At 34.4% G+C, this 27,098-nt stretch overlaps 1 protein-coding gene across 1 annotated transcript in view; it reads right to left on the reverse strand.

Annotated features, from left to right (window-relative positions):
- Positions 1-21,859: 21,859 nt before the first annotated feature.
- The window catches only part of LOC123563370 (bifunctional heparan sulfate N-deacetylase/N-sulfotransferase-like), a 52,797-nt gene continuing 47,558 nt past the window's right edge, over positions 21,860-27,098 (reverse strand). The window contains exons 10-11 of the mRNA XM_053524625.1: positions 23,538-23,712; positions 21,860-21,991 (exon numbers count right to left, since the gene is read on the reverse strand). Of these exons, the coding sequence (XP_053380600.1) occupies positions 21,860-21,991; positions 23,538-23,712 (307 nt within the window). The remainder of the gene's footprint in view (positions 21,992-23,537; positions 23,713-27,098) is intronic.

A 27,098-nucleotide genomic window follows, 5' to 3' on the forward strand; every position in this document is an offset into this window, starting at 1 on the left:
CAAAAACTTTTTCCTTGACAAAAATTGTCCCAAAAGTTCAAAATACTAAAAATCCCTATTTTTAACATTGGGGGTAAATAATAATGATGGGCCAAAACCCCTTTCAATAAGGGCCCAAATTTCCCCCATTTTAAAAAAATTTTTACAAAGACCGTATAAAATTTTTTACAAAACCAAGTTTGTGAAATTCCATTTAAACTGTTCATGAAAGTACTTTTAAATATTTCTATTTTAAGTTCTAGTGGGTCCCCCAACAGGGGCCAAATCCCCCCCCCCCCCACCCCCTGAAATGGGAACAAAAAGGGAAAGCACCCATAATGATGCCTTTGAGAAGGTCTATTAAAACCTTCCCAGGAGTTAATAGAAGAAGTTAAATAAAAAGGGAATTTTTAATTTAAAATCTGCAGCCCCAAAAATCTCCAACTGAACAAATTTGAGAAGGGGCCTTACCCTTACCCCCTAGCCCCGGTCTGATAAGATTTCCAACCCTTAGGGGTTTATGAGAAGAAATCTTTTTTAAGGCATTTTTAGTTCAACCTAGGGCCCCTAAAAAGGGGTGAAACAAAAACCCCCCCCCCTCCCCCTCATTTAACGAACAAACTTTGAAAAGTACCTTTTAATGATGCTCTAAACTTTTGATAAAAAAACCCTAAAACAGTTTTAAGAGAAAAGTTTTTTAAAAAATTTTTTCCCATTTAAGCCCGGAGGGTTTTCACATCACAAAGGGTGAAATTTTTCCCCATGCTGGACTCTGGGGGCATTCCCGCAGTTTCCCGACATTGCAAAACAGGGGGCCCGATTAAAACCACCTTTCCCCTTTTACCATGTACAGTACCAAATTTTTAAGGGGCTGCTTACATGTTTGGGAAAACCCTTGGGGTGCAATAGACTGGCCCTTGGTCCCTTTTCCCCCTACTGTGTCCGCAGCCCCTGCACAGCCCCTTTTCCCCCCGACACCGGGCGTAAAAGGGGGTTAAACCAGATCTTTTAAAAACTTTAAAACGAATACCGACATCGAAGATGTACTGCCCGAAATGGGCCCTTGGCGGACCCGGTAGGCAAAGAAAAGCGACCTTCAGCATACAGGACTGAAAAGAAGGTTTTACAATGGAAAACTAATGAGGACAAAAAAGCATTTTTTGCTAGGACAAACCACCATCATTTGCATGGAAAAACACCTGGAACTTTCTATTGGGGGAATCGGGCCAGAAGAGGACGAAAACCCAAAGAAACCCATCAGAAATCTACAAAAGAATGATTTTTAGCACCCCGAAGAGATTGGGCCCCCAAAGGAAAAAATCAGGGCCCAAAAAAGTCCCCCCTTTGGTTACAAGAGGACACTGACACAGCACCTGGGCCCCAAGGGCACCAAAGAAACCCCGATGAACCCCCGACTCCCAGATGGAAACCCAAAAAGGAAAAAATTTTTAAAAACTGAATTTTCTCTGTTTCCCGCTGGCTATGGACAACAAAAAGTATTTGTGGGGAAATAGGGTACCAAAATTTAGGGGGAAATTTAAAAGAAGGGGTCAGTAAAAACGTCCCTCAGAAATTATGTACAAGATGGGGGGCAAAACCAGAATTCGACCGGGAAAAAATTACTGTCCCCTAAAAACATGGATGCCCAAAGCTTTTTTTAAAATCACACAACATCGACAAACCCGATCATCAAATTTCAAACCAAAACCCGGGGAAAAAATCCCTTTAAATTTTTACCTTTTAAAGACCAGGGAAATTTTCAACCTCAAACAATTTTACCGGACCCTACGACGGATTAAAGCGTAAAATAAACCCTAATTTGGGCTAACTTTAAAAAGCTCGAGAAGGGGAAAACAAGAGACCCAAAAGAAGCCAAAAGGGAAAGGGGACTGACCTAACCCAGCGACACCTTTTGAATCAAACAGTTTCGAGGGGGCAAAATCAACATTTATTTTCAGTAAAATTTTTATTCCCAACTTTTCCCCCTTGGGTGCTACACTTTTTAAATATTTTTTTCACCATTAATTTTGTCTTTTATCTTGTATGAATCTGTGACATTAACAATTAACCCCCCGTAAACTATGCTGGGGGATCCGTAAACCCCTTTTCCAAAAATGTTTTTCCCCCTGTGACCCCCCAATCCTGTAAACCCCTACCCTTTATACATGTTGGGCCCCTATGTTACCCTAACCACACAGCAAAAAAAACGTTCTGGGAGTGGCTTTTAAAAGCTGGGTAAAGAAAAGAACAGAATATAATTAAAAAACCCTTGCATTATTCAGCATTTAAAAAATCAAGACTGGATCCCGGTTAAATCATTTACCATGAAAAGAAAAAAAATAAAATTAAGGCTCAAAAACGAAAATAAAATGGGGAACAAAAATCGTGATTACCAAAAGCAAATTTTCTAAAATTATAAAGAAAAAAAAAATATATGGGAAAATTTCTTCCAAAACAAAAGTCTAATTCATGTTCTACATTAACCCAAAGACTTTTTTGCATTTGGCATAAAAAAAACATAAACACAAACTAAACAAACTAAACTAAAAATAATTTATTTCTTATTTAAACAAGAGGGCTCTGAAGGGCCTGTATCGCTCACCTGACCTAATTCTAACCCCTGAAACCCAAACTTTTAGGTTTAAATTTTACCCGGTGCAAAGTTTTTTGACCCCACATCCCCAATTCGACCTTGACCTAAAAATCTAAAAATTAACACTCTGACCAAATTTCATTTAAAATTTTTTCCCCTAAATGGGGGCCCCTAGATTGTTAAGGTGGAATGCCCTAATTTTTAAGTATTGGGTTCCCTTTCCCACTTTTTGTTTGATAAAAAATTTACATATTTTCCCATCAAAGCTTAAATTTTTTTTTTTTTTCCCCTGGGAAAACCCTTTAAAAAATTAACCTTGACAACCATTTTTTAAAAGAATCAAGAATTTTTACGTCCCTATTACTTTTTGTAAATACTCTATTCATTCACAAATACCCAAATTTGCCCCCCCCTTCCCCTCCTATTTTCATTTAAAAATTTTTTTAAAAAGTGTAATTTTTTGGGGGATCATTTTTAAAGTTAAGGTCGAAAAATTTAGAGCAACTTGGGCTAAAATTTTTTCTATGGATTCAACCCTCAATGCCGCCCTGGATTCTTTTAACTGTTTTCCCTTTGACTTAAAAAGGGAACTTGTAGAGTCCACCAACTCCCCATTCACATTGGGAAAAATGACAGAACAGGGTCGTAGATGAAAAAGTGGGATAGGTTACCCCAACCCGAAATGAAAGCCTTTCCGGAACAACCCCCTGAGGGGAACAAACACCACCTGAAAAACAGACTAAAACTGGTCTTTAGATCCAATTTTTACAACCCCCGGTGTTCAAATCAAGATTTTAAACCGCTTTTTAGAAGATAACCCATATTTCCTTTCATCAAAACGGGGCTGCTGAAACCAGTAACGTGGGGGAACCAGGGCAAAAGAAAAAAAAAACGTAAAAAGGGTTTAGGAAAACATCCGTGCAGTGTCCATAAAAACTTGTCCCGAGGTTTTTGGTGGATGAGGCAATTTAAAAAGTTTCTGGAAGGGTTGCCTTTCCCCCCCTAAAATTCCAGAGGGGAAATGAAATCTGGATGCTTTGGGGAACCCATTTTTTGCCCACCTTTCAAAATTCGAAACTACTGGTTTCCCGGAACCGCGCAGAAAAAATTTCCTAGGGTACAATGTGGTAGAATTGACAAAGGGTCATCGAAACCATTTCCAAAGAGGTTTTTTTTTTTGACAACCCACTTCACCATCTGCCACTACTTTAACCCCCTCAAAGGACTTTTGGCCGTTACAACCAAACGAACTGTCAAGGAAAGAGTTGGCCCCCCAATTTTCTAAAGAAAAGGCCCAAAAAAGTTTAAAAAAACCGAGGGGTTTCCCAAAGGGTTTTTTAGAAGGGGACACCAACCTTTCAGTACAGCCACTGTTTGGAAAAGGGCAAACAATTTTTTTTATCCCCCTGTCCCCCCTTAAATGGGCCAAAAAAAACCATGGATCTCAAAGAAAAGTTGGCAAAAAAAATTTCCCCCGGCCTTTGCCCCGCCATAACAGTGGGTTTCCCCACAAACATTTAATGGGGGGTGTGGATTTTCCATGAACACCCCCCCCTGAAGTACCGTAGGTCTTCCCTTTCCAAAAAGTGGTTTTTGTATCTTTTTTCTGGGTTTTTCCTTCCCACTCAATTTTTAAAGCCCGCATCCCTCGGGTTACCCCAAAAGAAACATTAAATTTTCAAATTTACCAGGCAGGAAAATTTTCCCAGAAATTATCGGTGGGGTACTCAAAGTGAAAACGTTTTGTGGGCGTGGGTTTTGGAAACCCGTACTTTTGGGAAAAAGAGGGAAAATTCATGGGGCCCGTTAATACCCCCTTCCAGGCTTAAAAGAAACCCCCGTAAAAAACACAAGCTTTTCTTAAAACTATCTTCCCTTTTTTTTTACATGACTCCCAAATTTTTTTTTGGTTTTTAAACAGCACTGACATAAAATTCAAAAAATTAAAGTTAACAGACTTTTTAAAAAAAATCCTGATTGTGCTGTGGCCATTGGAAATATACATTTTAAATAGAATAAAGAAGAACAGCTATTTAGTGTGTTATAAACCCAAAATATAAATTTTGTAAAACCAAATGATTTTTTAAAAAAAGCACTGTGAAATTAACCAAGAAGGCCAAAAAACGGGAATTTTAAATTTGACGGCAGGCCGATAACTAAACCACACAATAGACAAATTTCCCCGAATTGTAAATTTTCGCCATTGGAATGGTAGGGGGGCCTTACCCCCCCTAGGGGCCCCGTCATTAGTACTCACAGTCCCCCAATGGAAAAAACTCTTTTAAAATTGCAAAATCACTGGCAACCCTTGGGAAACCCAGAGGGAAACTACCGGCCAAACAAGAATGTTGAAAAACTTGCATTTAAAAATTTCAAAGGTGGGCTACAGGGCTGGGTTTCATGGGTACCAATCAGTATATAACCTCCACTGTTCACAAAGCCTGCCATTACACAAACACTAATAACATCCTACTTTGGTCACTCTAGCGGCTATCCAATGCGCAACCTTGCCTTTGCAAAAAGAACCCAAAACCCTTTTAAAAACTGTGAAAGAATTTTCCGCAGGGAAAAAGGGGGAGAACGATGCAGCTGCTGTAAACAAAAAAACTACACCAGAGGGCTGGCAAAAAACCCATCTGCTGGAGAGGCAAATCCAACCCGAATGACCATCAAACACATTTTCAAAAAACCAAAGAAATAGGAAAACCTGGTAAAACAAATCTTTGTCTTATACTTTTGTGCAAACCCATAAAAAGACCCGGGAGGGTTTCTCCGTGAATTTTTATCAGATTTGATTGCAGGGGAAACCGGTTTCAAATTTTGCAAAAACCCCTAAACGCTTAAAAAAATAAAAATCCCCGAAACCTTTCTTTTTTTCTTTATACATTTTTTTTTTGACTAGCACAAAAACCCCCCGTATAATTTTCCCCTAAAAAAACATGGGGGAAAAATTGTCAAAATTTTTCCTGTCGTGAAAATTTAAAAAAAAAATTCCCCCAAAAAAAGACTTAAATTTAAAATTACACTGCTTTCAAAAAGTAAATCCTAAGTTCCCCAATGTAATCATTGAAAAAAAAACAGTTTTTCAAGGGAAAAAAAAACAGCATTTTCAATATGGCAGTCAATTAACCGGTTTGGTTAGATTTCATACAAATGATTAACCGGTTTCGAATTTCTGAAATTGTCCAGCCCTAACTGTAACATTTTCCTAATAGACTATACAGGAGAAAAAAGACATAACACACGCATACACACAACAGGTAGTTGAAAGTGCCATAAATTACAGCTTGATGGAAAACTTCAAGGACGGATACTTCTGGAGTCCTAAATACGACTAGAAATTAGCAAGAGGGCCAAGTTGGCCCTGGTTCGCTCACCTGAGAAACATACCATAACAGTTTAAACATGTTTGACCTAGTGATTTCATGGAAACAAATATTCTGGCCAATTTTCATTAAGATTGGACTAAAAATGTGATCTCTTGAGTTTAAACAAGTATTTTATTAAATATGACCTAGTGACCTAGTTTTAGATCCCAGATTACCCATATTCGAACTTGACCTAGATTTTATCAAGGCAATCATTCTGACCAAATTTCACGAAGATCAACTGAAAAATACAGTCTCTATAGCATACACAAGGTTTTTCTTTGATTTGACCTAGTGACCTACTTTTTGACCCCAGATGACCCATATTCAAATTTGACCTAGATTTCACCAAGGTAATCATTCTGACATAATTTTATGAATATCAATTGAAAAATACAGCCTCTATCGCATACACAAGGTTTTTCTTTGATTTGACCTAGTGACCTAGTTTTTGAACCAGATGACCCATATTCAAACTTGACCTAGATATTATCAAGGAAATCATTCTGACCAAATTTCATGAAGATCAATTGAAAAATACAGCCTCTATCACATACACAAGGTTTTTCTTTGATTTGACCTAGTGACCTAGTTTTTGAACCCAGATTATCCATTTTTAAACTTGGCCTAGATTTCATCAAGGTACTCATTCTGACAAAATTTCATGAAGATCAGTTAAAAAATACAGCCTCTATCACATACACAAGGTTTTCTTTGATTTCACCTAGTGACCTAGTTTTTGACCCCAGATGACACATTTTCGACCTTGGCCTAGATTTCATCAAGGTAATCATTCTGACAAAATTTCATGAAGATCAGTTGAAACAAGAGCTGTCTCCATAGGATGACACATGCCCCCGATGGCACTTTAAATGAATAGTAATGGCCGATGTTCGAGTTTAGGACCTTTGACCTACGAAGCTGGGTCTTGGGCACGACACGTCGTCTTACTGTGTCACACATTTATGCGTAGTTATTTTAAAATCCATGCATGAATGACAAAGATATGGACCGGACACGCCCATCAATGCACTATCATGAAAAAAGACCTTTAACATCTAAGTGTGACCTTGACCTTTGAGCTACGGACCTGGGTCTTGCGCATGACACGTCGTCTTACTGTGGTACACATTCATGCCAAGTTATTTGAAAATCCTTCCATCGATGACAAAGATATGGAATGGACACGCCCATCAATGCACTATCCCTTAATGTCTAAGTGTGACCTTGACCTTTGAGATACGGACCTGGTCTTGAAAACGGACACCCCGTCTTAGTGGTACAATTCATGCCAATTATTTGAAAATCCTTTCCATCGAGAAAAAGATATGGACCGGGGAACCCCCCTAAATCCCTATCCCTTTGTCTAAGTGGGCCTTGCCCTTTTGAGGTAGGACCTGGTCTTGCGGGACACGTGTTTTCTGTGGTCACATTCATCCCAAGTTTTTTTAAAATCCCCCTCGATGACAAAGATAGGGCCCGGGACCCCCCATAAATGCAAAAACCCTTTAATTTAATGTGACCTTGACCTTTAAGCTACGGCCCTGGGTCTTGCGCGCGACCGTCGTTTTCTGGGGTAACATTATGCCAAGTTATTTAAAAAATCCATCCTTTGATGACAAAAAAAACCGGACACAAAAAAAATGTGGACGCCGAAGACGAAAACCGGGTTTTCAAAAACTAACCCCCCCCCTTCGGGGCTTAAAAATACCCTCTTTTGCATACCAACAAAATGATGAAGACAGAAAACAGACCCGGGGCATCGAGCAATCACAAAAACTAAAAAATTCAAAAATTGTTTGACATTGAAAGGGTAGTGTGTGTAATAAAAAACCCTATGCTAGAATGCTAGTGCAAAAAGAGGGGGTGGGGACAAAAAATCGCAGGGTTTTAAAATCCCGGGAAATAAATGAAAAAACCCAAAATTCCCAAGTGCTTATTTTCGAATGACAACCCGCAGTTTGGTAAAATTTTTCATAGCTGTATCTATAACTTTAAAAGTTATGCATTTTTTTCATGATATAAAAAAAATACCCCACACCTATGACAAAATAGAGTATAATCTTTCCGAAAATTTCCCTGGTTTTAAAGGGGGATCAGAAACCAAATAGATTAGGTGATACCTGTGAAACTTTCCCTCTACTCAAACTTTAAAAGGAATTTAAAAACTGTAATTTAAAAAATCTGAAATAATCTGATGTTTCTTTAAGTAAAAACGGGTTTTTTAAACTCGGGCTGCTTACTTTGTCCACAAAAGACTTAAAATGTAATGGGAACTAATCCCCCGGGGAATCTGAAAGAAACTTTTTTCATAAGCCGGGAACAAGTTTAGCCCCAGGTAGTTCCCCTTTTGGGCTGAACCACTGGTCCCAGATAAAAAAATGCAATCCTCCCCTAGTTCTATGGAACTATATCCCAACTGGAAAAAATTTAACTAGCCAATTTTAATTTTCTCCTCAACATGCTTTCAGTAAAGGGTACATAAAGTTTTCAAGTGCCCCATTGAGAAAAAGTGGGAAAAAATGGGACCCTCGAAAAAAAAAAGGGGGGAAAAAAGTAGGAAAAAAGTGGGATTGTGAAAAATAAGAACTTATGAGAAAAAACTCCCCAGTTTTAGAACAAAAGCATAGGCCAACACCTCGAAGTGTGTGCCAAGAGGGGGGTGGGTAGGGGGGGGGGCCTTGCCCAATTTGGGAAAGGATGAGGGGGGTTTTCCCCCTGAATGTTTTGTTAATGTCCAAGTTCTGAAGTACTGGGGGGGGAAATCCCCCCTTTTTTGGGGAAAAGGGGGGAGGGGGAAAAACATTAAAATTGGTATGAAGTGATGGGTTCTGGTGCTTTTTTTTAAATTTTTTTGGTATGGAAGAGGTTCCCGTTTTTTTTGGGGGGTCTTTGGGCCTCTCCCTAAAAATTTTGCAATGCGGGTATGAAATGTGGGCTCTGGTGCTTTTTTTTTGGTAAATTTTTGGGTAGGGGAAGAGGTACCCCATCACTTTGGGGGGGTCGGGGCTGCCCCCTGGAAAAATTTTAAACATTAAAAGTGGCTCTGGGTGAAATTTTTGGTTTAATTTTTAAGTATGGGAAGGAAACCAGTCTTTTTTTGGGGAGTCGGGGGGCTTTCCCCCGGGAAAAATTTTTTAAAATATAGGTATAAAATGGGGGCTTTTGGTGCTTTTTTTTTTAAATTTTTTTAAGTATGGGAAGGTATCCTCATTTCGGGGGGGTCGGGGGCTGTCCCCCGGGAAAAAGCGAAATGGGCTGAGAGGGGCTTGGTGATTTTTGGTTTAATTTTGAGGTACTGGGGGGGGGTCTTTCAAATTTTTGGGGGTTTCCTTTTTTCTCCCCTGGAAATTTTAAAAAAAATTTTTTGGTAGAAATGGGGGCCCTTGGTGCACTTTTGGTCTAATTTGAGAGAAAAAATTAATCTTACCCAAAAATGTGGTACAATTGGATGGTTAGGTCACTTTCACAAAGGGGAAGGGGGGCATGGGCCCCTCTTTCCAACGGGGATTGGGCCTGTTTCTTGTCATTTAGTCACAATTCACGCGCAAAAATTTAAAATTTTTTATTTTCATTTTTCTTGAGGTCCCTTTTGAAAAAGCTCCTGAAAACCCTCTTTGCTCAATAAAAGGGTCGTAAAAATCACATAATGAAGAGGTCAAAAGAGATATCAAAGGTCTTTAGCCTCACCAGTCCCCATAGTCCTTACTTAGTAAAAAAAATCTTTTTAACAATTTTACAACATTTTTTAAAACATTTTTTTTCTTTTTTTAGATAAAAAAGTGGGAATAGTGGGGTTTTTTCAAAAAAAGTGGGAAAAAAAAGTAGGAAAACCTTTAAAAATGGGAAAAAATGGGAAAAGTAGGACTACTTGAAAGCCGTAATCCCATGACATTTTTTAAGGTTTCTTGTTGAAAAAGCTGGTATTTATGTATTTTTTTCATTAAAAAAAATTGAAAATACCGAACCGTCTGCCACAGCCTTTTTTTGTTGGCTGTAGGGAAAATGTACGTAAGATTGTTTCAACTACTTTTCCCCTTAAATATTATATGCAATGGAACATGCAATGTGAATTTTTTACTGATAAAATCTGGGTCTATGGGGATGTAAAGCTCTTGAAGATAGGAAGCCAAAACAGCGTAAAGACCCCATTTTCCCGATATATTTTTAAAATTAAACTTAACGACTTCAAAATCTTTACCCTTGGTAGTTTTTTTGCTAAACATTATATCTGTAATTTTATCAATAAAATATGTCACGTTACGGGATATGGAAAGAAAGTTAAAAATACAAAAAAAAGAAAAATATCAAAAAAGGGGAATTTGTAAAGTGATATTTATATGATACTTTTTTGTGTACAGATCAACAATCCAAAAAGGGACTTTGGCAAAAAAATTTAGCAGATCAAAGGGATATCAGACTCCAAAGAGGGGGTCGAAAAATTTAAAAAAAGTGTTGTGTTTAAGGAGATTAAAAGCTGCATCAAACCTACCAGGGGTTTAAAATCGCTCAACTGATTTTTGGTATATGGTGAAGAAAGCCATCTTCTGTTTTTTCAGACGGTTTAGTAGAACAAGCAATCAGTTTAATTTAAAAACCAAGGGGAATAAAAAAATTTTTTTAAACTTTATAAAAAACTTTTGAAAAATTAAAATGAACACATTTTTTTTATCCCTTAAAAGCCCCCGTAGTAATGATTTAGAAAAACCAAATGTTTCCTTTTGATAAAAAAATTTATAAAGATTTTATAAATTTAAAAAGAAAAGCGACCGTCTTCAGGGTTCAAATTTTTAGTACCTGGCAAAGAAATTTACAAAGTTTTTGGTTTTGCAAAAAAATCGAACTTCTCACACTGTTTATATTTTCGGGTCTTCTGCACGGGTAATTAAAAATTCTGCGTTTCTAATACAATTAAAACTATTCTATTTTTAAGAAAGGACCCAGTAAAAATGGAAGTTTTTATGTTACAAAATTTGCTGATGGACTTTTTTTTGATTGGAATCCCACAGCTGCTGTGGTGAAACTTGCTTAATTTCCTCAATTGTGATGAAAGAAAAGAGTTCCAAAGAATTACATTGAAAATTAAAACTAAAAACAAAATCTGTTTTTAGGGTTTAAAAATACGATAGGAGTAGACAAATAAGAGGGGAGTTTTTCTTCATATTTTTTTTATTTTTTAAAAAAAACTATTTTTGAAAAAAAAGTTTTTGGGTCCCCTTTTTAAAGTCGGGACTTTGCTTGTGGACTTGTGGAAATTGTGTTTTCATTCTTGTTTAAAAATTTGCATTGATTATTGAATTATCGATAAATTTTCCATTTTAAAAGGGTGGCTGTCTACCCTTTTTTCAATGCTTTTTAAAAAAATACAAATGCCATCATTTAGAAAATCCAAATGCCATTTTTAAATGAAAATAGAGATATCACTAAAAGGTGATAAATGTACCCCCCCCCCCCCCCCCCCCACTGCACTGACACAGTACATTGCAATTTGACGAAACCCAAATTGCAAAATTTATGTGGACTGTATAAAATTTATATAGATGTATTATAAAAGGAGAAACAAAAACAAAGTCCATACTTGCAAAATTTTTCAAAAAGAACGAACGCACCGACAATAGGGTTGGTATGATCACTTGTGTGAATTTTCAAAAAATTTGTGAAAGGGTTTGGAAATTTAGGCTGCAAAAGTTTGCAATGCAACTTATGTAATAGATGTTAAACAAAAAACAAAGCCCCATAACTCTGCATTTTTGTCGCTGAAAGAACAAAAACCCCCTGCACACTACTTTTGTTACGTACTTGTAGAATTTCATTAACTTGTAAAGGGGATGAGGGAGATGGTGAACAAAAGATTGTGTTAGTTTAGTATTCAAAAAAAAAAAAAAAGTTCCAAAAATATGAAATTTTTTTTTTCTAAAAGAAAAAACATGCCCCACGCACAACTCTTTTGTTACTGATACTTGTGTAAAGTTTCTTAAATGGTCAGGAGTGGGGAGAGATGGTGACACAAGTTGTGTTTTTTAGAAGTAACAAAAAAAAAAGCCCCAAAACTATGGATTTTTATCTAAAAAACGTAACATGCACCATGTACAATAGGTTTTTGGGTATGATATTGTGTGAATTTTCAAAAAATTGGTGAAGGGTTTGGTAATTGGCATGCACAAGATTGCATATGCGACTATTTACTAGTATTTTAAAAAGAAACAAAGCCATAACTCTGAAATTTTTCGCGAAAAAACCCCTAACATCCCCCGGGCCAACTACTGTTTTTGATCACTTGTATGAATTTCATTAACTGGTCAAGGGGATGGGGGAAGAGGTGCAACAAGATTTGTCTAGTATTATTAGTCCCAAAAAAACAAAGCCCCATAACTCTGAAAATTTTTTTTTCTAAAGACGTAACATGCCCATGCAAACTACTGTTGGTACTGTCATTTAGGGGAAGTTTTCATTAATTGTGTGGGGGATGGGGGAAGATGGGCGCCAAGATTTGCCCTTGTTATAGTATAGTAACAAAAAAAACAAAGCCCCAATCGCAAATTTTTTTCTAACAAACCTAAATGCCCCATGCCAACTACTGTTGGTATGATCCTTGTGTGAATTTCTTAAAATTTTCGTCGGGGGGATAAGGGAGATGGTGGCACGATTGCGTTTAGGGCGCGGACGACAACCTAAACCTTATCCCCCCCCCCCTTACAACTTTGTTGTCGGGGGGTCAATAAATTTTTCCCAAAATTTTTGCATTTGGGTGCTTTTTAAAAGCCAGTTTAATATTTAAGCGATTGTTCTACACAAAGCTTTCAAAAAATTCTGTTCCCCATGTTTTAAATTTCTATATAATTTACAGAATTACCACCACATTTTTAAAATGTGTTGAAACCCTAGAAAGACTAAATATATAAAAAAAATTTCTCCTTTTTAATTTCACACCTTTTAAATTGCATTTTTCCCCAACTAGTACCTTTTTAAATTTTAAACTTGTGCGCAGAAAATATACTTTTTACAGGGAGTCTATGCTGTGTTTATATTCTTGCCATTTTGGCACAATTTTCTTTGGTTAACATCGTACAATAAAAGAGTTTTGTAAAAAACCTTTAAAATTTTGTAGTTTTCTTTTTCTTCCTAATTAAATTTTTCTATTTTTTTCAAAAAAAACACCGTCAAAAATTATTGGAATTTTTCCAAATTTTGGCGTAACACCCTTTTTTTAAAAGAAAAAGTGAACCATTTATGCTCATCGTCTAAGAGCAAAAAAAACAATTCTTGCCCTTTTAAAAAAAGTCGTTTTGGTCCCCGAAACCACAAGGGAATACCCTATTCTAACAAGTGTTAAAATAAGAAACTTCAACGGTTTTTTAAAAACTAAAACCTATGTTTTACCATTAGTTTTTAAAATATATTAAAAATTTTCAATTAACCTTCTTGAAGCCCTCAGCAAATACGGGGATGTATTGTGGTCTTCACATTTTGTTCACAAATCTTTTTTCTCACATTCTGCCTTTATACAATAAAATGTCACATACCATAAAGCTGTTTTACTGATTCTGTAATCTGTATACATTGTTCACTTTTTGTTTTATTTTTTTTCATTACTTCATATATACTGTTTCATTTTAACTATTCAAGTTTGTTCTGAAGTTTTGTAGCTTAAAACCGAGAGAAGACGTGTCTGGTTCAAAATTAGATTTTGCTAAATAACAGCAACACCCCCTTTTCCCTCTTTTTTCATAGTACTATGCAAAATTTCAACCAAAATTTTTGAAAATTTGTTCAAACCTTCTTTTCCCCCTCTAAACCAGCCGGGGGCTCTACATTTAATTGCCCGAAAGTGTGACAGAGCTTATTGTGTTTTTGTAGAATGCTGGAAAAACTTTCGATTTGGGATCCATCGATGGGTACTGACGCCCTTTGTTCCTCCTAAACTTTGTTCTTCTTGTCAGAAAAAACGGGCGTAGAACCTTTCTTAGTGTATACGAAGGGAAAAAAAAAAAAATTCAAAGTGTCTAAGTGAAAATTTTTTTTAGGGGCCCCCTATATGGAATTCAATTTTTGGTTTTATCTTGAAATCATTACCCCTTGGAGCTTTTTTTTAACCGATGGTCCTTTTAAAAATTACCTTCAATATGTAAATATGGATAATCATTTAAAAAAGAAATTTCAATAATGTTTGAAATATTTTAAAAGTGTCCCAATACACTTACCCAATTTTTAAAAAACGGAGAGGGCAAAAAAAACAAGAGCACCGCCTTTTTGGTGCGCCTCATCGATTTTTTTGTCTCTTATAATAAAAATTTTCCTCCCTATGATTTTCTAAGTCCAAAAGGGGCAAAATTCTTGCAAAAGCAATGCAGAAAACAGTATTTCCTGTGCAGTGTAACTTTTAATGCAAAAAAAACTGTTCCAATTTTTTAAAACATGCTTTGCTAAAAAGGGAAAAAAGTTGACCTAAACTAAAATAAACCCCAAGAACCTGATATTTTCTAAAATCCCAAAAAGGGGCCCTAATTCTTGAAAAAGCAGATGGATTATGTTTTTGCTGTACGGTCGTTTTGATGAAAACAAGGGTGCAAGTTTTAAAGCAAAAGCTTTGAATTTTTAGGAGGGAAAAATGCCTAAAAATAAAATTAAACCAGGCAACGCCAACGCCGCCCAACGCCAACAAATGATGGCGTAACCATCTTTTTTTTCCAAAAACGATGAGCTAAAAAAAGAGACACTTTTTTACTTTAAATGTCAAGAAAATTTGTTTTTACCAAGGATCAACTCAGGGCATCTCAAATTTGCCTTGTTTTTGACTTTATAAAATTTCATTTATTCACCTAAACCATTTTTTTTCTTTAACAAGGGTAACAATTTTTCATCAAAAAAATTTAAAGGGTGTACTTCAAGTAAAAACTCATAAATCATTTCCTTTTTCCCCAAGAAAATTTTCCATAAAATAGTACTGTTTAAGTCCTAGGAACTTCGAACCCGGTCCCTCACACTGTGGATTTCCCTTTTGAGGTCACCATCTTGATATATTCTGCATTGAAATTTTCTAAAAGTAAAAACTGCATCAGATTGGATAAGGTTACCTTTTAAATGATGAAGCCCGGGACAAATTATTTCAAGGGTACTTCCCCGGTGATTTACTTGAAATCCACTTTTAAAGCGGGCAAAAGAAAATACAATCCAAAAAAAAAAATCCTCGTTAGAAAATTTTTTCCGTAACAAACTGATCCTCAAACATGAAATGAAAAACGATGCATGACTATGATTAAAGTTCCCTTTTAGAAAATTTTTCTGAAAAAAAAAACAGTTTTTTGAAAACCCTTAAAAATTCAAAATTTAAAACTTTTTTGACTTTTTGTCCATGCCAAATTTCTGTCAGGAAACCCAAAACCCCATGTAAATTTATGTCGCAAATTTTAAATACAGGGTCTATTAGTTGCAAGGAAAAAACTGTCCGTAAGAAGTCAATGCTAACTATTGAATTATTGTCCCAGAAAAACAGGAAAATATTAACCAAAGTTAAAATATCTATAGTGGTCCCTGGGCCCAAAGGGCCCAAAAAAATTTTAAAGCGTAACCCCGAAATTTGGCAAAAGGGTTTAGCTATCCATGGTTATTACTATCATTCAGGAAAATTTTAAGGGGGGGGTGCGGGCTGAGCGACGTCATAAAATTTAAAAACATTTTAAACTTAAGTCTAAAAAACTTTCATTGGCAAGGGTACGCCGATTTGCATGGTAAAAGTACATTTTGGCTTTTTTTTAAAAAAACTTACTTTTTTTCTGAAAAAATCAAAATTTTTCTTTTGTTGTCAAAGAATGCTCGATATGTTTTTTTTCCCGAATAAATGTAAAAATAGGGGTTGTGTACCACCCCCATTAGCACATTATTTTGCGGGGAAAACTTTAGAACTTTTAATCCTTTTTAAGGAAAAAGAATCCCAATTTTACGTAAAGAAACGAAATGAAAATTAAAAAAAAATTTCAGCCACCTTTACACTTTAAAATCAGTTTCTAAACCCATGGGTTTTTTTTTTTTTCTGGGCGAATTGCATATGACAACCTTTTTTTGCTAGTGCATAAAAAGAGAAAGTATTAAAAAATAAACGACCCCAAAAGTTTTTGGAAGTTTCCCATGGAAACATCAAAATGGAAAAAGGTCCCGCAAAAAATTTTTTATTCAAATGACAGCTTTTAAGTTAATCCAAAATTTTTTACATTAGTTAAGAACAAAGTTTTTTTTATTTTTATGACTTTGTTTCTTTAGCTTTGGGCTTCTTTTTAGTCTTTTGATAGTTATTAAATCACCCAAAATTTTTGTTTGTTAAACTACCAAAAAAATTAGTTATTTGTTTTGCAACTTAAAAAATTTGCGGCCCATTTCCCAAATTTTTCCCAAAACTGCTTTAATTTGATCACAAATCCCAAAAATGAAAAAGGCGTACTCTTTAAAAAACAAAAAATATAACACGAATCACTTGATATTATTGAAAAATGTTACAGAGGATTTCCCCTCACAAAATGACCACCAAATCGGCTAATGTACAAATATTGATGACTACTTGTTTTTGATTTCAGTATTTAAACCAACCCAAAAATTTCCCAAGGATTGAGTTTGGTTATCCAGATCAAATTAAAAAAAATACGGTCCTGTCTTTTTAAATGGCGCCAAAAAATAAATTTCAAACATACTAGGGTAAGTTGAATAATCATTGCTGTAATAGAGTTAAATAATTTCAATTGAAAAAATACTTACAATTAACAACTTTATTGTTTTTAAACAAGATGGCGCCTTTTCAAAATGCGTACATAAAGAATAAAGTATATGATTTAAAAAACTGCTTTTATTTTTTTTAAATCAAAATGTTTCTCTAATTTTCATTAAAGGGTTTTTAAATTTGTTAAAAAGTAATATTAATTTCGAATGGGTGCGATAGATATTTCTACACAGTGTATCCATGGGAAAAATGAGAAAGGGAATGGAACTATCATGAAATTGTCACTTTCTTCTGAGGAGTGAAAAAGTCTTGTACAAAAAATTATGTCTTTTTAAACCCTTTTAAAAGGGTTTTTAAGTTCAATTGAAAACACTTCCAATATAACTACTTTTATTGTTTTAAACAAGAGGCGCCTTTTTTTAAATGCGTACCCTAAAAGACTAATAGTAATTGATTTAAAATTGTTTTATTTCTTTTAAAACTAAACTGTTACTTCAATTTTATTTAAAGGGTTTTGAAAGATTAAATGTAAAAATTAATTTTGTCAAATGACGGGCCCGATGATGTTTCATATACAGTGTATCCCAAAATTCATATACGTTCTAAAAAATATCCCAAAACATTTTAAAATGCATATTTTGTGTACCTTTAGGTTGTGCTTTAAGTTTTATCTGTTTTTTTTTGAAATAGAAAAAGTCAGATATATTTAACCAATTCAACAAATCTTTCCGCTATTTCCTTTTAAATAGTGCCCAAAAAGTTTGAATATTTTTGTAGTCAGCATTTGCTGACATAAAAAAACAGGTAGTTTCAGAGCTTTCACTATAAAATTGAGCAAAATCCGGAAACAAAAAGTCGTGTATCTATCTTTTTTTTTATTTGTTTTATGAGCCAATAATTTTTGGTATTTTTGTAATTAAAATTTAAAGTAAGTATGTTTCATCCCTTTTTAAAATGGGCTTAATTTTTACTACGGTAAAGCACTTAAATAAAAAGAGTTTTTAAGATTTCTGAAGTATCAAATTACCACTTGGGGGTTTTCCAAACAAATTGTACGACTCTGTAAGTATTCATAGCATTTTTACGTGTATGATGAACTTTTTTACGATACGAAAAGTATTCCCCGAAAACCCCTCTATAAATTTAGAGTATTTTCTGTCTATGGTGTACTAGGGGGTTTTTAAATTTCCTCTTGTGTATTTTTGAAAAAAACGTTGAAATTAGTTAAGGTTTACTAACTTAATGGTGAACACGTTTAAACCAAGGTTTCTAAATGTAACATTGAATTAACCCAATTTTTTTTAAAATAGTTTCTTTGTATTTTTTGATAGTTTTTAAAAAAAGAAAATTGAATTTTTGTAAGAACGCAGAACTGACATAAAATCCCCAATAGGTATGAAAAAGGGTCTTTTCTATGTTTTCCCCTTAAGGGAGTAATATGAATTTGTAGTTCGAATTTGTCCACTTTTTAAATGATATTTGAAAATAAAGGGGCGAAAAAAATTTTAAAAAACATGTTTTACAAAAAATGTCTTTGTTCACTACATGTACCATTTGTATGTATAAATTTTTGCTCCCCTAAAATTTAAAAAGTGCCTGGGTTTTTTTACTTCGGAATTATTCAGCAAATTTGAACACAAATGCATTTAAACCCATATTTCAGGACAAAACCCTCTTTCCCTTTCCCTGAATATCAAAAAAAACGCAAAAAATAAACCCCTGTCTTAAACCGCCCAGCCTCGGAAACCCCCAAAATAAATACTTTAATGTTACTTAATTAGCTTTAATATTACTTTAAAGTTTTTGTAAACTTGGGAAATATGTTTCTAATTATTTTTCATTTTTTCTTTGTAAGCTGTAAAAACGAAGAGTTGGGCTTTGCGATCCCCTAAGCGATTTTTGTATTAGTAGAAAATTATATGAAATATAAATTTAAAAGGTGACTTTAAAACCTAGGTAGGAGATGGTCTAGTGGATAAGGGCCGGCCGGGTTTCCAGTGGTTCTGGTTTCGGTTCCTAGGATCACGACCCTGGCCTCTCTATGGCCCCTATTGGTTTCTCCCGGAAGGGACTCAAAAAAAAGGTTTCAAAGGCTTGATTTTTATTACAATCGGCTATAACAAAAAATATAACTAAAAAACCCAGGTAAAGTACATTTGATTCTTAGATCCCTCACGTTCTTATTTTTTTGAATGAAGACAAAAATTTTTCGCTGCGTACAAAATTAACCAATCAGTTATTGATAATTTTGCTATCTTTTGAAGCGAATCCCTAAAAAGCTTTAAATCTTTGCTTCTTTACGGTGATCGAAAGGCACGTTTTTTTACTGTAGTTTGTCGCTCCTTTTAATTGGAAAAAAATTTAAAGGGTTTTGTCCAAAAAAATTATAAAGGTCTGTTGGGGATTGTTTATTTTTTTTAAAAGCATACATGAATTTTGGAGTTTTTTAAAGTTGTAATTTTTCAAGGTGGAAAAATTTTTTGGCGGCGTTTTGTATGTTCTTTTAAAAAATTTTTTTATCAAATAAAAAGGTTTAAAAATTTTCATTAAACTTACTTTAAACTAAAAAAGAAGAAAAATTTTTGGTACCAAAAAAACCTTTTTTGAAAAAAACACAAATGGCTTTATTTATTGAGAAAAAGCATGTGTTTTTATTTTTTACTTTTTATGCCGTTTTATAACCTAAATGATTGCAATATTTCATATTTTTCATGAAAAATTAAAATTGTGCATTTAACACAATTTTTGATGATGTCTTATTAAAAATAGTATTTTTATAATTTTATGAGTTATTTAAAAATGGCAAAAAAGTAGCTCGGGGGGGTGGGGTATTTTTCCCCTAAATTTTGGGGAAATCGTCAAAATTTGGAAAAAATTTCTTACAATGAGCTTTAATTGATTTGAAAAAATTACATAAGCAAACTCCAAAATTTTGCAAATCAGTATTGAAAAAAATTGTTTAAAAATTTTTTTGCAGCCCAAAAATACTTTTAAGGGGAGAGGAATTCCCCTTTTTCATACCAAGGTTTTCTAAAATGTGTATAATTTTTTTTTGACATACGGGAGAAGCGACTCCGGGGCTTAAACAATCCGGAATGAATGTATTAATGGCTGAATGGATGAAACCCTTTGCCTAATTTTGGGTTAGAAAACGAAAAAGAAAGGGGCTTTCAGAAATGGCCACGACCATAGAGTTTCAAATCCGTTTTTCTGCTTAGTTTTGGAGATTTTAACTTGCAGCAAAAATTTAACCGAAGTTTTTTTCAAAAGGGGACATAATTTACGAAAATGCAGTCAAGTTATGGACTTTATGAAACAAAGTTTTTAAAAACCAGTAATTTCAATTTTAAAATTTGCATTTGTTCTGCGACGTAATTGTTGCAAAATAACCAAAATTTTGAAGTCCAAAAAAGGGGGATTTCTGCCCAAAAAAATGTCAATTTTGGGACTTGCCCCGTGAGGTTGGTTATTTATCTAGAAAAGAAAAATAAGTTTTTAAATCTTTGCCTTTTTAAAACAGTTTGTACTTGCACGAAAATTTAACCCCGGTTTTTTTTAAATCCCCAAAAAGGGCTAATTTGGCCCCAAAAGAGGTCAAGTTTGGGACTTAATGCTTTCAACTAGTTTTATAACACCAAGACACGGGAAGTTTAAAATTTTAATATCTGCTTAGTTTTGGGGATAGTAACTTGCAAAAAAAAATTTAACCGGATTTTCTAATCCCCGGGGGCTATTTGCCAAAAAAACATTCAAAAATTTTGGGATTTACCCGTGAGGTTGGTTATTGATTGAAAAAGAAAAAATAATTTTTAAATCTATTGCCTTTTAGGGGGAAATGTATGTACTTGAACGCAAAAACTTTAACCCGGGTTTTCAAAACCAAAAAGGGGGCATTTTTTGGCCCAAAGCAGGGCCCAAATTATGGAACTTGATGCTATCAATATTCTTAAACCCCAAGACACTTGAAGTTTAATTTAAAATTTTGCATTAGTTTTGGGTAGTAAATTGCGTAAACTTTAAAAAGGATTTTTTAAGTCCCAAAAGGGGCAAATTTGCTCAAAATACATACCGTAATCACGAAATAGGGCGCAAATTTTTGTTAGGATCTGAAAAAAAATCGGCAGAAATTTTGGCAAATGCTTAACCCACATCACTTATCCCAAAATTTTTGTTTGTCTGAAATTTGCTTTTAGTTTTACGAATCGCCGGTTTTTTTTAAAATTGTCAATGTTTTTTTGGTGTTGGGCTAAAATTTTAAAAAAATCTGTGTAACACTAAACTACGCATCCCCTGACACTCCATGAATAGACCCCCCTAAACCCAAAGTCACTCTGGTTGTGGGGTTTTAAAGACTATTTTAAGATGGTTTGCAAATTGTTTTGAACATTACGTCCGACTATGATCTATTGGGCGTCTAAAATTTGCCCCTGTTTACAATGCTTCCCGGGGATGATTAAACGGTTAAATTTTTTGCGATTGTTAAGCATTGAAATAAAAAAATGCCCCGGGCGTGAAATTTTCATGAAAAAAGGATTTAGACAACTACAAAAATTTGTTTGAAATTCGGGCTACCTGAATTGGGTTTCAAGTTTTTAATGCAAAAGTTGAAAAACCCGGGGGGTTTTACACAGGCTTGTTAAAACTTTAAAGATCGTTACAAAAAAGCGTTTTAAAAAAAATTTTTTTTGAAAAACGCATTTAATTATCTTTTTTTCAGAGCTCTAAATTTTCATTTTAACAAAGTAAATTTAAAACCTGGGTCCTGTACCTATTGCTGACCCGAGTGATTGGTATTTATCCCCTTGGATACTCTTTAATTAGGCTATGCGGGGGAAACAAAGATTGATTTTTTTTAAATTTTTTTTCGGGGGGGGGTGTTTGGTTTTTTTTTTCCCATTATAGAAAAGATCGGGCTTGAGCCAATCTCGTAAAAAATGTGCCTGTTATATTCGTAGGGTGACGGGTTTAGAGTTATAGGGCTGACCCCAAAGAGGTTGTAATTGACTAGAAAAAGAAAAATAAATTTTAAAGCATATGCTTTTAAAAGATAGCCATTGTACTTGCATGCAAAACTTTTACCCAAGGGGGTGACCCCAAAACCCCGGGTGATAAAACAGCTAGATATTCTTTTAAATAGTCGACTAAAAAAAAACTCGAGACAAAACAAATCTACTGTTAAAATTACCGGTCTGGAGAATAATAGTTGCCATTTTAGTGGGAAATCAAAAATCCTGGTTCAGAAACGGTTTTTTTGAGTGCCCTTTCTTTCAGGTGCGTGTTAAAGCAATGATTTTTCATAAATGAATTTTTCAAAGCCACAGGATCACCATGTGCTCGCATATGCTGCAAATACAATATATGTAGTTCAGTGACTGGTTCATCAGCACAGTTTACAATAACATAATATTATGAACTTTTATCGTTAAATAATGTGCTAGTTTCTAGACGTTGATATAAGTAACTTTACTGAACAAGACAATTACAATCCATATGCATTAAAGGCATTTTGAAGATTATAAAGGGCTTCTACAAAGCTGTTTTGAAGTAATAAGTAAGTTTCTGACATGGTACTATGCCCCAACGATAACTTGATATTTACAAACATGACTATAAATAGATTAAAATGGAACATAGGGAATTCAACATTTTCTGACATGTTACAATCTAAATATTTCTAGATTTTGTACCAATTACAAATTAGCTCAGTGGTAAAGCATACGGTCCATGTTCAACAGATCTTTTGCCGTGTGGGTTCGAAACTCAGCATTGACATTTAATTTTTATTTCACTTTTGCATAAAAATTTAGATTCCTTCATGAGCTCTGTGACAACCCGACAGAGAATTATCTGAAGCCGATATGGCAGATCAGAATAGTTTAGCATTATATCAAAGATGATAATGATTAAATGCACGCACTAGAGCCATGCAAATAATGAACATACTATTGAGTTATATAAAGACATATATACAAATATAAACCATCAAAGAAAGAAACAAAAATACTGGAACAAAAATGAAAATGAGTAGGAAAAACAGAAAAAATCTGGGAAAAAAAAAAAAAAAAACCTCATGAGAATTCGAACCCACAAAACGATGTGTTTATATCCAGTTGTTGTCTGCATTTTACCCAACTGAGCTATGTTGTTCTAAAACGAAAGAAATACTAATACTTGTGAGATAATGTGCAATCACTATGAATTGTTATTTCATCAGTTATCATGAAATAGACTCGTCCTCGCGTTTCAGCGGGAATCACGTGATCATTGGGGATTAGAAAACGCTTCAATATGTCAGTGAAACATGTCAAAATGTGGCAAGACATATTCTTTTTAATTTCATGTTATTTAGTGACATTATCATTTTCAAATATCACATTGACAATGGTCCTGTTGCAGACCCAGTTTCTTCTGAAATCCTAAAGCTTCCACCTTCTGGTCCAATATTCATGAACATTTAAAGTATGAAACTCAGAACTAAAGGGTCATTGGTTAAAATGTGACTGCCATATTTCGTTATGAACATAAAACAAATTTCTTTTTACTCAAATGTTTGGTAATTTTTGTCTGACATTTGTCAAGGTTTGAATATCTGATAAATTTAATAGGAAGTATTAAATGTATTATTTTACCCATTCTTTTTTATTGTCTCCCTTTATGGCTCCGATATTGTAAATTCATGTACAACACTGAAAGAAGTACTTCTCTAACCACTTAAATATGCACATTCTCTATTTGGCCATCTTGTTTATCTATTCATTCTGTGTACAAAACCTGAAATCTTTCCATGCATATTTTCATCTATCCACTGGTCTTGCGGTCTATCCAATAAATTAACCAAGTGGGAGGAGGACCTAAAGGTATCTGCAAAAGTGAGCATTTATCAACTAACCTGATACCAAGAGTATGCTCGTTTAGCTGGACTGATCAGTATGCAGATAAGCCGTGCATCTGGTAGCAATGCATGTGCCCTTTTTGGTACAACAGAGTTATCAAAGTATCCAGCACTCTTCTCAAACAACATCTCTGTACTGGCATTATTTGGTCGAGGAAAAAAGTCCAAATACCTGAAAAAGTAATTCTTTTTATACAGTATATTATGAAACCTAAATTGGAAGATTAAACACTAGTAAGCTGTAAAAAAATTGCCATTACAATAGTTTGTTTTATTGCAATGGTCTGAAAACCTGTCTGATAGATTCAATCACGTCTTTTACAAGTAAATCTACATATTTAAGACTCAGATTTTGGCTTTACAATTACATTTTACCAATTCAAAATCAAATACTTCACTTACAGAAACCTGCAAGTCCTCCTGACTAAACAAGCTTAAAGTGACTAACCCATACATTGTGAATTGTAACTTTTAATATAATTTATCACCGAAAGACAAAATACCGCCACTGTTTCATGTTTACATGAAATATAATGGCTGACCAGTTTATAGTTTCCAGAATTACAGGAACATTCGAATATTTGCATTTTTTTATGTACTTTTATAAACCATTACAACGCTTTATTTTGTAAACATTGATAAATACAGAATAAGACGCCACAGTATATTTACACGCTATCATCACTTGGGCAGCAAATCAAAAGTGCGCATGTAATCTGATGGGTCAATTCATAAACATCGCTCGCCACAAAACTGAACTATAGCGTTTTATGTGAATTATGGCGTTTAGAAGTGAAAACAAAACAATGACATAAAATTATGTCAAAACACTAAGTTTACGATTTAGTCAGTGATTCCCCATTGGCTGAGCGGTTACGGTATTTCTATTATACCTTTTTGTCAGGAGTTTGACCCCCAATTTTTTTCAGTTTGCATTACATACTTTGTTTAAGTTTGTTTTTCTCTGGTTTTTAATTTATTGTTTTGTTTCTTATTTTTGTATAAAACTGGAAGTATCTATAAATCAATACTAAAATTATGACTGGCAATGCTTGTATTATTGTGAAGTGTAAGATTGTTATAAAACTAACCCGTACAGGTTTTAAAATATCACAGGAAAGCTTAAACAAGAGGGTCATGATGACAATGAATCGCTCACCTGAATAATATGAGCCACATGTTTAAAATGGCAAACTAATGCTAAAATATTAAGAATGTAGGTCAGTAGGTCACATTTATGGTCACTGAAAGCCAGTTTTAAGATCGGTGTGCAAAACTGTACATGTCATCCAAATTTCAAGGCTGTACCTTAAAAAAACTAGAAACTAAGTCAGTATGTCAAGGTCACATTCAGGTGAACCCTAATCACTTGGGGTCATCAGGTAATTATAATTAAACAGTCTAGGAAATATGATCTGATAATTTTTTAAGTATTTATCCCTATATAACCAATATAACAAGTGACCCTCTTTTCACCCCAAGGGAATAATTTGAACACTCTTGTTAGACATCCACTAGGCAATGCTACATACCAAATATTAAAGGCATAGGCCTTGAATTTTCAGACAAGAAGATTTTTTTTCCCTATATAAGTCTATGTTAAATTTGGGACCCCCAGGGCAGGGCCTCTTTTCACCCCAGGGGCATATTTTGAACAATTTTGGTAGAGGATCACAGGGCAATGCAACATACCAAATATCAAAAGCATAGGCTTTGCAGTTTCAGGCAAGAAGATTTTTGAAGTTTTTTCCTAGATAAGTCTATGTAAAATTTGAGACCCCCCCAGGGCAGGGCCTCTTTTCACCCCTGGGTTACAATTTGAACAATTTTGGTAGAGGATCTCAAGGCAATGCTACATACTAAATATCTAAGGCCTAGGTCTTGTGGTTTTAGACAAGAAGATTTTTAAAGTTTTTTCCTATATAAGTCTATGTAAAACTTGCGGTTTTGGACAAGAAAATTTTTATAGTTTTTCCTTTCGGTTGCCATGGTAACCAGAGTTCTGCATGGAATTCAATTCTTTGAAAAAATTTGAAAGGGGACCACCCAAGGATCATTCCTGTAAAGTTTGATGTAATTCTGTCCAGTGGTATTCAAGAAGATTTTTTTAGAAAATGTTGATGGGTGGACGATGGACGACACATGATGGACAACGAGCGGTCACAAAAGCTCACCATGAGCCTTTGGCTCAGGTGAGCTAAAAACATTAGATAATATTACAGGTGCAGTGTATAAATACACAATTACGTGTCTGTTGTGACATAGCTTAAATGAACATGTTATAACTAGATTTACTAACTCGTTTTGTCTTCACTGAATTGTAGTGAAGAAAAAATTAAAGACAAAATAACGGGTCTGGGAATCGAACACACAATGAAAAAGTATGATAGGAATACTGTAACCGCACTAGGCCAACGAGATATCACTAACTGTATCATTAACGTTTTAAGTGTACTGACTTCATTTTATGTTTTGTTTTTATTTCAAAATGTCACAACAGTGTGCGATACCTATACGTGTGCGCACTTCTGAAAATCACGTGATGTTTGCCGACGGGAATTCCGTTTTTTCATAAACCGGGAAACCCTTATCAGAAATTGCAGACGAATATTTTTGTTTTAAATGTATCAGGAAAACAACAATTTTCAACAGAATAATGAATTTGAGGAAAAATACAATGTAAGAACATCGAATATGCAGCATATAGGTGAATAAAGCAAAAGTATGACTTTTTAAAATCTGACACCACAATGTGTGGGTTAGTCGCTTTATAATCACAACCTCTGCACTCATTTAAGAAATATGTGCTACTACTACACGGAATGTCAGTATATTTTAAAGCTTTCAAGTTTTATTTTGTTTAAGAGAATAACTTTCATTGTTTTTCTTGATGCACATTTCTGTGCATTCAGCACACCATTTTCCTAAATGACCTTGAAAATAATTCTGAATATGTCACTGATGGTACAAATGAACTTGTGTTAATATTTTCAGTGATGCAGATTTTCGTTCCCAATCTTGGTAACTATGCATTGGCTTGCACATCAGTATTAATTAATAATGTTGACTGCAACCAAAGTTTAATTTAATACTGGTAACATTTCAGAATCTGTGTATACTGAAAACCACTCTTATACTATGTAAACAATTTTTTCAGTCTTTCGAGTGGTGTTTGAGGTTAATAAAATTATACAGGAATTGCTGCAGAATAAAAAACCTAGCAGGTTATTAAGTATGCTTGATGTATGACAAAAGCAAGACTTTTTGAAGCTAAATTTTCATATCAGAAGAGAGGTTGAGATTATGCTCGTACGAGTACATATGAAATTTCATGACTTTTACTAAAAATATTTTGCAGAAGTAAACTCTTTTATGGAGAAAATCAGCATTCTTCTTGCTGATTTATCAATATCTAACACTTATATTCACATTCTTTACCATTTTCAGTTTTATGTATACATGATATTCCAAACTTTTGGAATTGAACGCATTGAAACATTTCAACCATATGGTGGGGAAGCAGCTTTAAAACTGAAAAATAGTTTTTAATGTTCACTT

The sequence above is a fragment of the Mercenaria mercenaria genome, chromosome 2 (assembly GCF_021730395.1).
Source record: "Mercenaria mercenaria strain notata chromosome 2, MADL_Memer_1, whole genome shotgun sequence".
NCBI lineage: Eukaryota > Metazoa > Mollusca > Bivalvia > Venerida > Veneridae > Mercenaria > Mercenaria mercenaria.